Source organism: Didymella exigua (assembly GCF_010094145.1).
Source record: "Didymella exigua CBS 183.55 unplaced genomic scaffold M421scaffold_43, whole genome shotgun sequence".
NCBI lineage: Eukaryota > Fungi > Ascomycota > Dothideomycetes > Pleosporales > Didymellaceae > Didymella > Didymella exigua.
In genome coordinates, this window is record NW_022984817.1 from 241,356 (window position 1) to 253,536 (window position 12,181).

Consider the following 12,181-nt stretch of genomic DNA (forward strand, 5'->3'; position numbering starts at 1 on the left):
ATGGCTTGTGGCACAGCGACACAGCCACAGTTCCAGCTCCTTATGCTTGGTTTTTCTCTAGCTTTGTAGGCTTCAGTGTTCGCCACGTTCTCGACTCCTCCGATGGCCTTCGTAGTCGCACATACTTATCCTATCACCTGGGATATGGGACTTACAAGCATGCAATGAGAAAGTCGAATTCAGTCTGCTGTGCGACAGTGCAAGGCGCAGCATATTTGGACGCGCATGTTGACACAATCTGAAAGTCTCAAGCCTTGGTGTCATCACTTCTCAACTAAAATACAGCAGAGTTTCGCCAGCGGGACGAGTACGTACTGTGTTTTGTCAGACGTCACCAGAAGGGGGCTGTTCACGATGAGGCAAATGACATTTGAGGAAGGGCGACTTACTACGAGCGTGATGGGCTATATACAACGTCCTCCCTCGTCTATGCCCCAACATAGGCCGCCCATTTGACTTGAAAACTCGACCAACGCTTAGGCAGCTGAAAGAAGCGGAATACGATCAGTTGTCGAATTACGGCCTGTTTGTTGCTCATCTCAAGCCAACCAGACTATGGTCGATCTTGCCTCTGAATAAATCGCAGCCATCATGTTGACCTGATGATTGCGCTCTAAAATGTCGTTCTTATCTGTGCAAACTTGGTCAACGCATAGCCAGCACTGCTCGCTGCACAGACTGCAGTGATGCTTTCGGAACTCTTCAAAGAACTTGAACATGTTGGATCCGATATCTAGCGCGCGATCGTTCATTTTTAAGGTTTGCATATTTTCCTGACTTTTCCAAGTGTAGGACAGGGCATGAGATGGCGGGGCTGCTTCATGGCCGAACGTAAGCAAATCGCCTTTGATGGGTGCGTTGCAGACATCGACGGGACGGTGGATCCTCAGCATTCGAATCCGCTGTTTACCCCGATCCAAAGTAAGGTACCAGAACGATGATACGGGTTGTAAATGACTGCCGCTGATGAATATGGTCAGTCTGGCATTACAAGCTCTACCGATTTATGAACATACCTAGAAAGGACTGGTCCGACTAGGTAGCGTACCGAGGAGACGTCCGGGGATGTTTTGCACCTCCATCGCCCGGGGATCCCAGCCCATTGAGAGCTACTGCCTCTTGACGGGTGCGCCTAGGGGGCATGATGGGCTACCGATGAGGCGATGAAGTACCCAGAGACCGCTAGCCGTAAGTGCTGGATCGGTGGCAGCTGCCTTGCGGAGTTCCGGTGAAGACGTGTTCATGAGGGTAGGCCAAAATCTTTGAGGTTTAATATAACCCTACGTTATGGACGGGGGCAGTACTCTACTTAAGTGGGAGATACAGGCGGGGTAAAGACCAGGCTGGTGCCTGAGCAGCTGAATCCTGATTGGTTGACCGTTAAAGTTGACAGGCAGACCAATCGCTTGAACACCATTACTCCAAGAGTTTGTGTATATCAGTCCATTTCAGTAGGAACATGTCTACCAGAAAGATCTTGCATGCAGATTACGCTTGACACCGGAATATAGCTCGGTCAGGTGACCTATAGCCTATCAGAAGTCTGACATGCTTAGCACGCAATTGACTCGTATGAGTAGCTTGACCTTTGTGGTATCATTTTGCGAGTGCTTGCTAATTCGTTCAATTGTCGACGTGGTGGTGAAGTGGAGGTAAGAGACAAACGCGCTGGCACCGACTTGATGTCCTCCCACATTCCATGGGAACGACCTCGACTGTGATTACGAACACGAAGTCGGCAAGTCCCTCTCCTGACGCACGCTGTTGGCGTGTGCGCTCCATATCACCTCACATGGCTCAGCGTGGCCAAAGGCATTCTCAAACCTGTCGATGCCGAACATGACGGTCCATCTGACGGGGCCGGGTCGGAGGGAGTTCATCGGACGGGCTACTGCACGGAAGCTGTAGCAGAGCATGTATCAGACATTTCCTGGCCACCGCGTCTTGCAGCTTGCGTGCTGCTCGTGTCACGGTCGAAGTCGAGGATCTCAGGTGCATAAATTTAGAGCCTGGTACAAATGGCAAGCTGATAGATATGCCCAAGGATTATTATGCCAAGGCGTTGGCCAAGGTACTATAGCTGCTTATCGAAGGACAGACGGTGCAGCACCAGGATTGCACATTGGCGAAGCGGAGGATACGGTGTGTATGTCGGCAGTATGAATAGTCCCATAGGCATGGTGGAAACTTCCCATGGTAAAGGCGGACGATTGCGCAGCATCGAGGCTCGGCGTTTCTGCCGCTCGACATCTGCCTTTCGATGGATGTATGTGCAACGCAGTCAAGGCAAGCGCACGGAATTACCGGATCTTGCTGTCGAACACAACCCTACTCCTCCCCGCCATCGCCTGATCCACCGTCCGCTCAACTCCCTTCACCACCTCGTCCCCGAAGAGCGCAACGCCCAGCTCCTGACTCGTGAACCAACTCGCACGATCCAGATTCCCACTGCCTAGCACCAGCACCTCGCCATCGACAACCGTCATTTTAAGATGACTCTGCTGCGGCTCGCCCTGCTCCCCCCCCCTCTCCTTGTACCCGTGTTTTGGCTCGAAGAATGAGATGTGCAGCTTGCCGACTTTAGCTGGAGTTATCGCTGCTTCTTCATCGTATGCTCTGGAACTGGAACATGGGCTCAGGGCTTTGTACCGTTTGATCAGTGTGTTGACGCAGCGCGATGTTGTTGTGCCGGCGGTGACGAGCTGCTCGAGGATCATGAGGCGTGCGGAGGTAAGGATCGTGACGTCGATGCCGCGGGCAAGCGCTTTGAGGAGAGCAGATAGAACTGGTGGCGCGGTGAGGTTGGGTGTTTGGATGCGGATGCTGCGTTCTGCCTTAGCGAAGAGCGTCAGGAGGAAATTATTGAGCGGTGTCGTGGGCGCTGTGGCGGCTCCGATGGGGCGGAAGTCTGGGTTTCGTCGATGAGGACTTGGGAGGAAGAGTGTGGGTGTCGAGTTTGTAGACCAGCTTGTAATCTGAGCGGCTGTGGTTGGCTCTGAGTCCGAAGCTCCTGTAGGGGTGGCTTTGTTGACGGGCTGCCTCTCGGGCAGATCGAGCGGTGGTTCTGTTCTTCGTCGCCAGAATGTCCAGTAGAATTTTAGGAACTGCGACACAATATCACCGCGCATCGTCATGGCTCCTTCAAACCACTCTTCCCAGCTGACGTTGCAGCTCGGCAAGACGACAACTTGCCGGTCCACTATAATGAACTTGGGATGCATGACGCTAAATGGCAGGATGAACACACTCTGGATTTCCAGATTCAGGCCATTCAGTTCAGAAGGATCTGGCAGGCCAAATTTCTTTACCCATTGAGAGGCTGGATAGTTCTGCCCGCTGGCTGTCTGCTTGTGAAACAATTTTTGGAAGACTGAGGAAGAAGAGAAGCAAATCCTCACACGGATCTTATCTGTACCTCGCCGAATAGCCTTGTCTGAAAGTCTGCGAAGCACAGCATTGAGGCGGTCACGCGTGACAGACGAGGCCCAGAAGCAGGTGACGAGGATGAGCTCGTGCTCCGTCTCTTCCAGCAGTGGTGCTACGTCATCATATATCGACGAACCGGTACCTGTGACGAAGGCGTCAATGTTGGCGGTCGTTATGAGCGACCGTGGATGTCGTGCGTAGTAGTTTGGGTCATCTTGTTCGGTCTCTTGCGCTGCTCGTTCGAGGTCGTAGATGAAGGGCTCCTGATACTGTCTAACCATGCGCTCGCTCACGCGCTTCAAGACTTGTGGATCATCAATGGAATGTTGCCAGTCTCCTGGCATCGCGAGAGAATTGGAGGTCACAATGCGGCAGAGGTTTGCTGATGGAGTGACGTCGAAACATGGACGCGACTACCTGGAACGCGGCTCACCATACTACCGGTACCGGTACCGGTACATTAGGCGCTAGCGCAGCATAACGACGAAGCTCGGCCAAAATTTCGAGAGCTTCAACGTCAAAGACCATCACGGCCACGAAACGCAGCAAGCTCGAACGCGCTATAGAAGCAATCGGTCACGTGCATCCTCGTCTCAAAACATCAAAGACCGCTCAAGAAGCCAAAGACGCAAGACGCCAGTGTTCGCGCCACGCACAATGGGCGTCTCCATCCTTCCCCCCAGCGCTCCGCTCCCGCCCCGCCGCGATGCGCCCGCCGAAGACAGCGACGTCGACATGTCCGACGACGAGCTCCCGACCTCCAGCAGCGCCTCGATCGTCACACCCGGCGAGCACATCACGAGCGACCCGCAATGGATGCGCGGGCACGGCACCTACATCCCAGCCGGCAGCGGGACAATCATCTCCACCGTGGCGGGCAACCTGCACAAGACCAACAAGCTGCTCTCCGTGCAGCCGCTGCGCGCGCGGTACCAGCCCGAGATTGGCGATCTGGTGATCGGGAGGATAGTCAACGTGCAGACGAAGAAGTGGAGCGTGGACATTGCCGCGCCGATGCTGGCCAACCTGCCTTTGTCGAGTATCAATCTGCCGGGTGGTATTCTGCGGAGAAGGACGGCGGTCGATGAGCTCAACATCCGGACGTTCTTCTCCGAGGGCGACCTGCTCGTCGCAGAGGTCCAGTCGCTGCACCAAGACAACACGGCTTCGCTACACACGCGCTCGCTAAAATACGGAAAGCTGCGCAACGGGCTGTTCACGTCGCTCTCCGGCGCGGGCGGCGGCATCTTGTCGCGCAAAGGAGGCGTGGTGCGCAGCCGGCGACAGGTCTTCACGCTGAACACGGCGGCGGGCGAGATTGACGTCGTGCTCGGCGTCAACGGCTACGTCTTCATCTCCAAACATACTGCCGTCGCTGCCTCGACAATGGAAACCGGCATCAACAAGCTGGATGAGCAGGTCACCGAGACGCTGTACTCGAGTCAGAACGACGAGATCGAGGCGCCGGTCCTGAAGGAGATCACGAGGGTCAGCACGCTCATCAAGGGGCTCGTTGCGTGTGGTGCCAAGGTCGACGAGGATACGATCGTCAAGGTGTACGAGGGCGCTGTCGAACTGGAGGCTGAGGAGCAGAGTCTGGGAGGCGTCGAGAAGGGCGTTGGGGCCAAGGGCGTTGTGGAAGCGGTGCTGGCCCGGCTGGCGGTCGAGAACGCGGGATGAACAACAATTGGAGTGAATCCAATTTGTACAGGGACCATGTCAAAAGGCATCTGCCTATACTTTGGCGTTCCCATGCGCCGTGGCGTTGGCTTGAAAGCCCACCCACAGCCTTGCGAAGGGAGGCCTGGACAAGCCCTTTGGGCCGCGGGTACGCGCCGTGCCCAGCAGACGGAGGCGCACTAAAGTGGCGACATGTCATCGAGTGCAAGCTGGCAAAAGCTAGAGTCAGGACAACTGTGAATCTCGCATTCACGTTCAATGCAAGAAGAAGCAAAAATAATGATGATCATCTTGTTTGATTACTACTCTGTTGTATGGTTGTATGGCGTGTGCATGACCGTCGTGCTATGTACTCATTACTTCTCCAGGACAGTAATACACGGTTCCGAACCGTCCCCGCCGTAAACACTGCTCGGTAATCTATGAGCAGGAGCGACGCGACGCAGGACGCCCAGACCAAGAACGCGTCCGGCCAACTCAATCCCCTGCTCACTGAGCAGACGGGAGTCCAAGCCTAAAACCCGCCCTCCATCTCCAGCATCCGCAACCTCTCCACATCCCCCCCAGCCTCCATCACCGCCTTGACCGCCGCAAGACTCAGCTTCCGCCGCTTCTCTGCCGCCTCCTTCTCTCGCCGCGCCTTCGTCTTCGAGGACCCCGATGGCGCAACGCCGGTGAGTATCTTCCTGCTATCATCCGGCGTGAAGTTGACAAACCCCGCGCTCCCCTGCGACGGCGCCCGCCCGTGCGAACTCTGGCTCGACTTGCGCCGCGCAGCGGTGCTGGTGCGCTGGGTCTGCCCGCTGGGCCGGCGGCGGTGGAACCGCGGCTGTGGCGTTGGGCTGGGCGAGCGCGACGCGGGACGTGTGCCGATGGGCACCATGTTGCTCGGATGCGTGGCGTGCGTGGGCGGTGCGGGATACATGCCCGGGTGGTACGCGTGCAGGTCCGGCGGCGGGTAGGCGTCCATATCGCTGAAGGAGGTCATGTCGCATGAGATGCCCAACCCGGCCATGGACACGGGGATGCTTTGCTGCGTTGTGCGGGCGTGGGACTCGCGCGCCGTTGGGTAGGGATGTGTGGTCATGCTGTCCGTGGGCCACCAGCCTGCAGTCTTTGTGGCGGTAAAATCGGGCGGACAGGTCGAGAAGGGGAAATCCATTGCGGGAGAGTCCGAGGGTGCCCATGTTGTCATGGGTATCCGGAGGGAGCTGGGGGGTGTAAAGGCTGAGAGGCCTGCGGTTGACGCGGCTGAGGAGTATGTCAGGCCCATGTTTTGGGCGAAGGGATCGCTGCCGTTGGATACGCCGATTGCAGGCGATGCTTGGGGTGTGAGTTGATAATTGGAGAAACCCATGTCTGGAGGTGAGCTACCCTCAACCATTGGTGAGCGTGTTGTTGTGTAAGGCTGGCTGTGATGATGTTGTACAAAGAAGCTATCTGCGCATTCGTCCTGATCGATCTTTGTGGATGGAGGGGAGTGCATGTTGATAGGCAATACTTGTGCGTGGAGATCAACAGCGCTGTCCATTTTGCGCGCCCACATGTGCGGAACTGGCGCGCGGAAATAGGAAGGTTGCATCATTTTGGCCGTCTTCGCAAAGCTCGAACTTGGGCACTTTTTAAGTGACTTTTGAACTCCACGTGGGATAGACGGGACTGACTGAGCCTTCTTGATACACTTGCTAGTGGTACTGGTGGTGCTGGTGCCCGTGGTGGTAGTAGGTCGTGGTGTGGAAGGCTGAGAGGTAGATCGCAGTTGGTTCCTCTCCAGCTCGAAAAGGTCTTCAAAGCTGAGGGTGTCGCTATCACTCGAAGTTGACTTGCCACGCAAATGGCTATAGTTCACTGAAGAACCAACTGAATCAGAGGACGAGGTTGGGTTTTGAGAGCCCAGTTGCGTAGCTTTATGCCAAGGCTCATTCTCCCGATGGAGGATAGGCGTGAAGCCAAAGAGATCATTTTCATTCGACGAGGGTAGGTCAAAGAGGTGTGCCAGATCGTCGGATCCAGAAGGGTCGCCAACAGAAGTAGTCAACTGCTGGAACAGGTCTGTCTCAACGTAGCTCTCAAAGAGATGGTCTAGCTCAACGGCCTCCGGCTCTTTGTTGATCGGCCGCATTGGGAGCTCAGAGGGATAGCGCAGTAGATGGGCCATGGAGAATTATTTTCCGTTGGTTGAAAGACCAGGTTTTCGGAAGAGGACCTGCACGTAATGTCGTGGCGAGGGCAATACCGAGAGGATAAGCCGTGGATGTAACGCCCTGTACCTTGCAGGTATCTCGATTCGAGGCGTACAGAGATGCAGGTACAGATGTGGAGTGGCCAATGGTGCAGTGGATGCTGGATACAAACAATCAAAACAAACCTACCAACTTGATATATACTCCTACATCTTGGTTCGCGAGAGTTCTTGCCAACCTCTCCTCGACAACTGCATTCCAGGCTGTATCGAACTATTATTGCGGAGCCAGGGCGGAATGAGGATGACCTAAGCCACTGTCCTCTTGTTTCAGTCTCGCTTGAGGCGTCTGTAGTGGCCGAAATGTTAAACGTCAATGCGCCTGCCGAACTGAGGTGGTTGGGCAATCCCTTAGCGGGTATACCCAGTAGGAAGCATGCTGGTTGCAGCCATACAGCGTCGCTATTGGGTCACATTCTCGCCTGTATTGCCCAGCCCTGCAGGTGCCCGTTACACAAGAGTCGCTTCTCTTCTCATCGTTGTTGGCAGTCGCTGGCCATCTGTAGGGCTGCAGATGCTGATGCTGTACGCTCCTGAGGCTCTTTCGGTGGCTGCTCCATCTCAAAATATCACCGGAGAACAGTCTGAGGATCTCTGGTGGATACGACCAGGCGTGATCGAGTTGAATCGGGGTTGCCGTGACGTGCGATGGGGAGCATTGCAACGCTTCGCTTAACCATCCATTCGATTTCCAAGTGCGCGGAATGCACATCGCGAACATGCCGCAAGCAGCCACTCCCAACCTACCTTATCGAGATGACCAAGAGAACTCAGACACTTAGCGCTGAATCGGGCAGGAGCCATTGGCTGACGTAAGGAACTCGACATCAGGAAAGGCAGTGGATAAGGAAATGAGGTCTAGCGGCAGGTCCAGATCTGGGGAACAAAGAAATCGACGGCCGGCAGAGCTGTGAGTGAGGAGACTTCAGGTGATGATGATGGTTAGGATAGAACATGGCATGAGTGGTATTGCACGTGCCTTTTGCGAGCGGAAGCTCCGAGTCCCACTTGTAAGGCTGGTGTTGAAGATCTGTGGCGAAGAGGGGCGAGGAGATGGTACGAAAACTTCGTAGCGAGCACATGGTGTCGACCGCGGATGCAGTTTCGCGCGTGGGCAACAGCATGTTGTGACATTTCTGGATGCTCAAGGATCGCCCCTTACTTTGCCTTTGTGTTCAACGTGTCGTTTGTCGCACGACCGACTGTCAATGAGCTAAAGCAATGCTGCACAGGCAGTGCTGCCGCCAACAAATGACTCGAGATTGCAGTGCTTGTTGGTGTTGGAATCGCTGTTGTGGGGTCGCCGAAAGTAAAGACGGCGCAAATGGCCGAACCGCCGGGACGCCCTAACGCTCTTCTCCGAGTAACCACCAAGCGACGTCACCAGCGTGCTCGATTCACTCCCTAGTATCTCATTTGAACGTACATTTCCGGTCCGCTAATTTAATCACACATTACCATGGACCCAGATACGCCTGTCGCCAATGACGCCCAGCCGTCCATCTTTCGCTGGATTCTAGGGTTCCTGATGGTCGGCGCGTGTTGGGGGCTCACCACGCCATTCATGCGCAAAGCCGCTATGAACTATACTCCTCCGACGCATCCTGCTTTGACTGACTCGAGGAATTCCGCGTTGAAGAGAAAGGCTTTGGGTATCTGGTATGCGGTGAAGGGCGTGCTCAGTAGGCCGGCTTACGCCGTACCTCTGCTGCTCAACGTCACTGGCAGCGTGTGGTTCTTCATCTTGATTGGCAAGGCTGGTGAGTACCAGAGTGGATCGACATTCGCCACTACTCGCATCTAACAAAGAGCAGAGCTGAGTCTCACCGTGCCGATCACAAACTCACTGGCATTCATGTTCACGGTGCTGGGTGAGTGGTGGGCCGAGAAGAAGGTCATCAGCAGAGGTAGGTCTCACGGCGCAATGTACAGATGCAGACTAACACCGGCAGACACGTGGATAGGATTGGGCCTGGCGCTCGCTGGCATTGCGCTATGTGTGCAGAGCAAGTCATAGAAGCCCTAGATACCGAATCATATCTCCATCCCTCGAACCTATGCGCCGACGCTCAGCTTCGAGAACCCGCTCGCGGGCGGCTGCAGCCAGTTCCGCTCGTCATACTTCTCTTCGCCCTCGATGACGTGGAACGTGTAGATGTTCCTGCTCTTCTGGCTGGTATTCTTCTCGCTCTTGTGCAGAATGTTGCCGTGAATGAGGACCAGAGTGCCGGCCTTGACCTCGCCCATATCATACACCTCCTCCTTACCTGTCTCAGACTCGGTCTGCAGACCTTTGGGGAACTGCGGCCCGTCGTTGTCGATGAAGCCAGTGCCTTCCTTGCCGTTCTCGCCCTTCCGCACGAACCTCTGCTTCACGGCCGCGCGCCTGTGGCTACCTGCCGCAAAGCTCAGGCAGCCATTCTCTTTCGTCGCGTCTTCGAGCGCGTACCAAAAACCTACCGCGCTTGGTGGGTCTGTGTAGAGGAAGGTGCTGTCTTGGTGGGAAGGTACTGCGCCGCCAATCTCTGGTTGCTTGCAGATGATCATGGATTGCAGCACTCGAGGATCGCGGAAGTTGAGGTCGCGCGCGATAGCTGCGTTCTTCTCCGAGAGTGAGATATCGCGGAAGGATGGCGAGAGCTCGTGCAGATAGTGACCAATTTTATTGATCGCGCGCTCTTTGGGCTTGGTCAGGTTGCCAGACTTGTCGAAGGCATCTACAGGGTATTAGCTATACGACTACAATATTTGGGAGTGCGCGTTCATACCCTCTTCGAAGAAAAAGCGCACCTTGTCCCCAGACTCGAGAAAGTACGCATCGCCGACGTGGTCTGCGCCGTCGTCGCCACCGGTCGAGAACTTGGTCATTGGGTGGTCTCCCAAATCGAAATCGCGCAGCATCTTGTCGGTATCAGCCAGCAGCTGCTTGGCTGTGTTCTGCGACAATGCATCAGGGATGAGCAGATAGCCGTTCTTATGGAAGAAGTCGATCTGCTCACATGTGAGCCCTTGTGTTGAATCTGCCATTGTGTTTGTGTCCGCTTGTCCTGGTCGTGTGGGGTGGTCAAGCAGTGAACTTCCCATACACAATTAGTTCTACGAGATGGTACACAGTCAGCAGTGCCGTCAGCAACCGTCGGAAATGGCCGCCTCTTGTGGATGAGGTGAGGTGCCGCGCTCTTGCCCCACCACTGCCCCGCGCTTTACTATACTCCAAGCCAAGGACTTCGTGAGAACACAACGACACCAAAAGTCCGCTGCTGTGACAAACCGTGCATCTTATGATTCTTGCTTATTGTCGAAGACGATCTCCCTTGTGAGCTGGCTTATAGAACCACCATAGCCCTTGGTCTCTACTTACTCAACACCGACAAATCAAGCCGCATCCTACGCCTGAGGCTCACCCGTGCCTGTAACGTTATACCTGATACTCGTACGGCCCAAAAGTTGAGCCATCGTCTCAGACAATATTCGTGGCAGAATTGGCTACCTGAACATTGGACACAATTTGTACGCTTTCTCCAAAGCGTTTCGCCAGGCTCGGAGCAATGAGAACATTTTTTTTGTGCGTCGATCGTCTTTGCATCAACCAGGCGAATTCCTCCGAGCGGAAAAACCAAGTCAAGATACGTCACAAAAATATACGCGGTCTACGAGTACAGACGTCTGGATCAACGATGACAGCAGCCCCACGGGTGCAGCTCGACCTGCTCTGAACGCGAGCGTTGAAAAAGAAAAGAGCAGCCCAGCCTTTCTTGACAGGTACGCACCTGACCCCTGGCCGAAAACCCCAAGGACTAAAGAATATTCTCCGCGCCCTTCTGGCACGTCATTACCATCGTCTCCACCGCTCCCTGTGACGATCCTCGGAGAAACATACTTCACATGATTATTTATCAAGCTATTCGCTCGAAAAGTGAAGATTGTAGTCGAATCAGTGCTCAGTGCGTCTTACTAGCTGGTGGAGGCATGAAGACTAATGTCACAAAGACGTACATTACAAACAGCACCAGAGAGGACGAGTAACATACATATAACTATAGCGGTAGTGACATCGTGGATGGAGTATGTACGATGCCTACACCACAGTAAAGGCCCCACTATGTCTGGCTTTCTTCGAATTGATTGGCCTCTTGGACTGCGGTCGTTCATTTGACTGCGCTTGATCATCTGCATCCCACTACCTCATCAAGTCCAGCCGCGGAACGGGTCATACGCTGTTAGTAGCTGATCTCTTTCTGAGGAAGTCATTCACACAATATCTCAGCCTTACGCTTTATTCGCATCGCACAGCTCTCGCACAAGCGCATTCCTTCTACAGGAAGAATCTGTGCTGACATATCATCACATCGTCAGGAAGTGACAGGCATCTAATAGGCCATAGTTGTGACAGGTTGTTAGCAAATGAACATGCCTGCAGTTCCTCAGCTTTGCAGCGTCTCGTGCTTCTTTGACAGCTGGATAACCTTTACAACCCTAGTAAATAGTGTCTCTAAAGAAGACAATGTCTGGTATAGGTATACGAGTGATACAACACTCGTTCATGGCGCAGTATTAAATATCGAGATTTAGGTACTACCCGAGAACGCGATAAAGAACGAAAGGCCACTTGGGTCTTGTTCGTGGTATGGTGATGACGGCGATATTTCCATGTTGTCTTCAATTTTCATCTTATGTTCAATTCTCAACTTGTCTTCAATTCCTACCAACGTTGCAAAGCCAGAGAGAAGAGTTGCTTTTAAGATGCCTGCAGATTGAGTGAGATCTTAGCCAATCATTGACGTCTCTTATTTAGTATTCCTGAGTTGATCCTTGAAGACAGCCGTGTTTGTT

The 12,181-nt window shown here is 54.2% G+C and overlaps 6 protein-coding genes across 6 annotated transcripts; 2 read left to right on the forward strand and 4 right to left on the reverse strand.

The window, feature by feature from the left end:
* Window positions 1–539: 539 nt before the first annotated feature.
* On the reverse strand, window positions 540–1,143 carry M421DRAFT_95728 (uncharacterized protein; the record flags this gene model as incomplete). The annotated part of the gene is made up of 2 exons (XM_033598335.1): window positions 540–963; window positions 1,049–1,143. The coding sequence occupies 2 exons, from the start codon at window positions 1,141–1,143 to the stop codon at window positions 540–542; spliced, it is 519 nt and encodes a 172-aa protein (XP_033444301.1).
* Window positions 1,144–2,300: 1,157 nt separating this feature from the next.
* M421DRAFT_73739 (phospholipase D/nuclease) lies at window positions 2,301–3,707 on the reverse strand (the record flags this gene model as incomplete). The annotated part of the gene is made up of 1 exon (XM_033596983.1): window positions 2,301–3,707. The coding sequence occupies one exon, from the start codon at window positions 3,705–3,707 to the stop codon at window positions 2,301–2,303; it is 1,407 nt and encodes a 468-aa protein (XP_033444302.1).
* A 235-nt stretch (window positions 3,708–3,942) lies between these two features.
* On the forward strand, window positions 3,943–5,390 carry M421DRAFT_425233 (uncharacterized protein). The gene has a single exon (XM_033594014.1). The coding sequence runs from the start codon at window positions 4,084–4,086 to the stop codon at window positions 5,104–5,106; it is 1,023 nt and encodes a 340-aa protein (XP_033444303.1). The 5' UTR covers window positions 3,943–4,083; the 3' UTR covers window positions 5,107–5,390.
* A 230-nt stretch (window positions 5,391–5,620) lies between these two features.
* On the reverse strand, window positions 5,621–7,228 carry M421DRAFT_73748 (uncharacterized protein; the record flags this gene model as incomplete). Its single annotated transcript, XM_033596984.1, has 2 exons — window positions 5,621–5,888; window positions 6,030–7,228. 2 exons carry the CDS (start codon window positions 7,226–7,228, stop codon window positions 5,621–5,623), a joined length of 1,467 nt encoding a protein of 488 aa, XP_033444304.1.
* A 1,579-nt stretch (window positions 7,229–8,807) lies between these two features.
* Window positions 8,808–9,365, forward strand: M421DRAFT_104086 (uncharacterized protein; the record flags this gene model as incomplete). Its single annotated transcript, XM_033586978.1, has 3 exons — window positions 8,808–9,108; window positions 9,163–9,255; window positions 9,301–9,365. 3 exons carry the CDS (start codon window positions 8,808–8,810, stop codon window positions 9,363–9,365), a joined length of 459 nt encoding a protein of 152 aa, XP_033444305.1.
* A 38-nt stretch (window positions 9,366–9,403) lies between these two features.
* On the reverse strand, window positions 9,404–10,375 carry M421DRAFT_95732 (phytanoyl-CoA dioxygenase family protein; the record flags this gene model as incomplete). The annotated part of the gene is made up of 2 exons (XM_033598336.1): window positions 9,404–10,065; window positions 10,117–10,375. 2 exons carry the CDS (start codon window positions 10,373–10,375, stop codon window positions 9,404–9,406), a joined length of 921 nt encoding a protein of 306 aa, XP_033444306.1.
* Window positions 10,376–12,181: the final 1,806 nt, after the last annotated feature.

What these genes read in the sequence shown, in the direction of transcription:
- M421DRAFT_425233 (XM_033594014.1), top strand. Translation starts at nt 4,084, where the DNA reads ATGGGCGTCTCCATCCTTCCCCCCAGCGCTCCGCTCCCGCCCCGCCGC.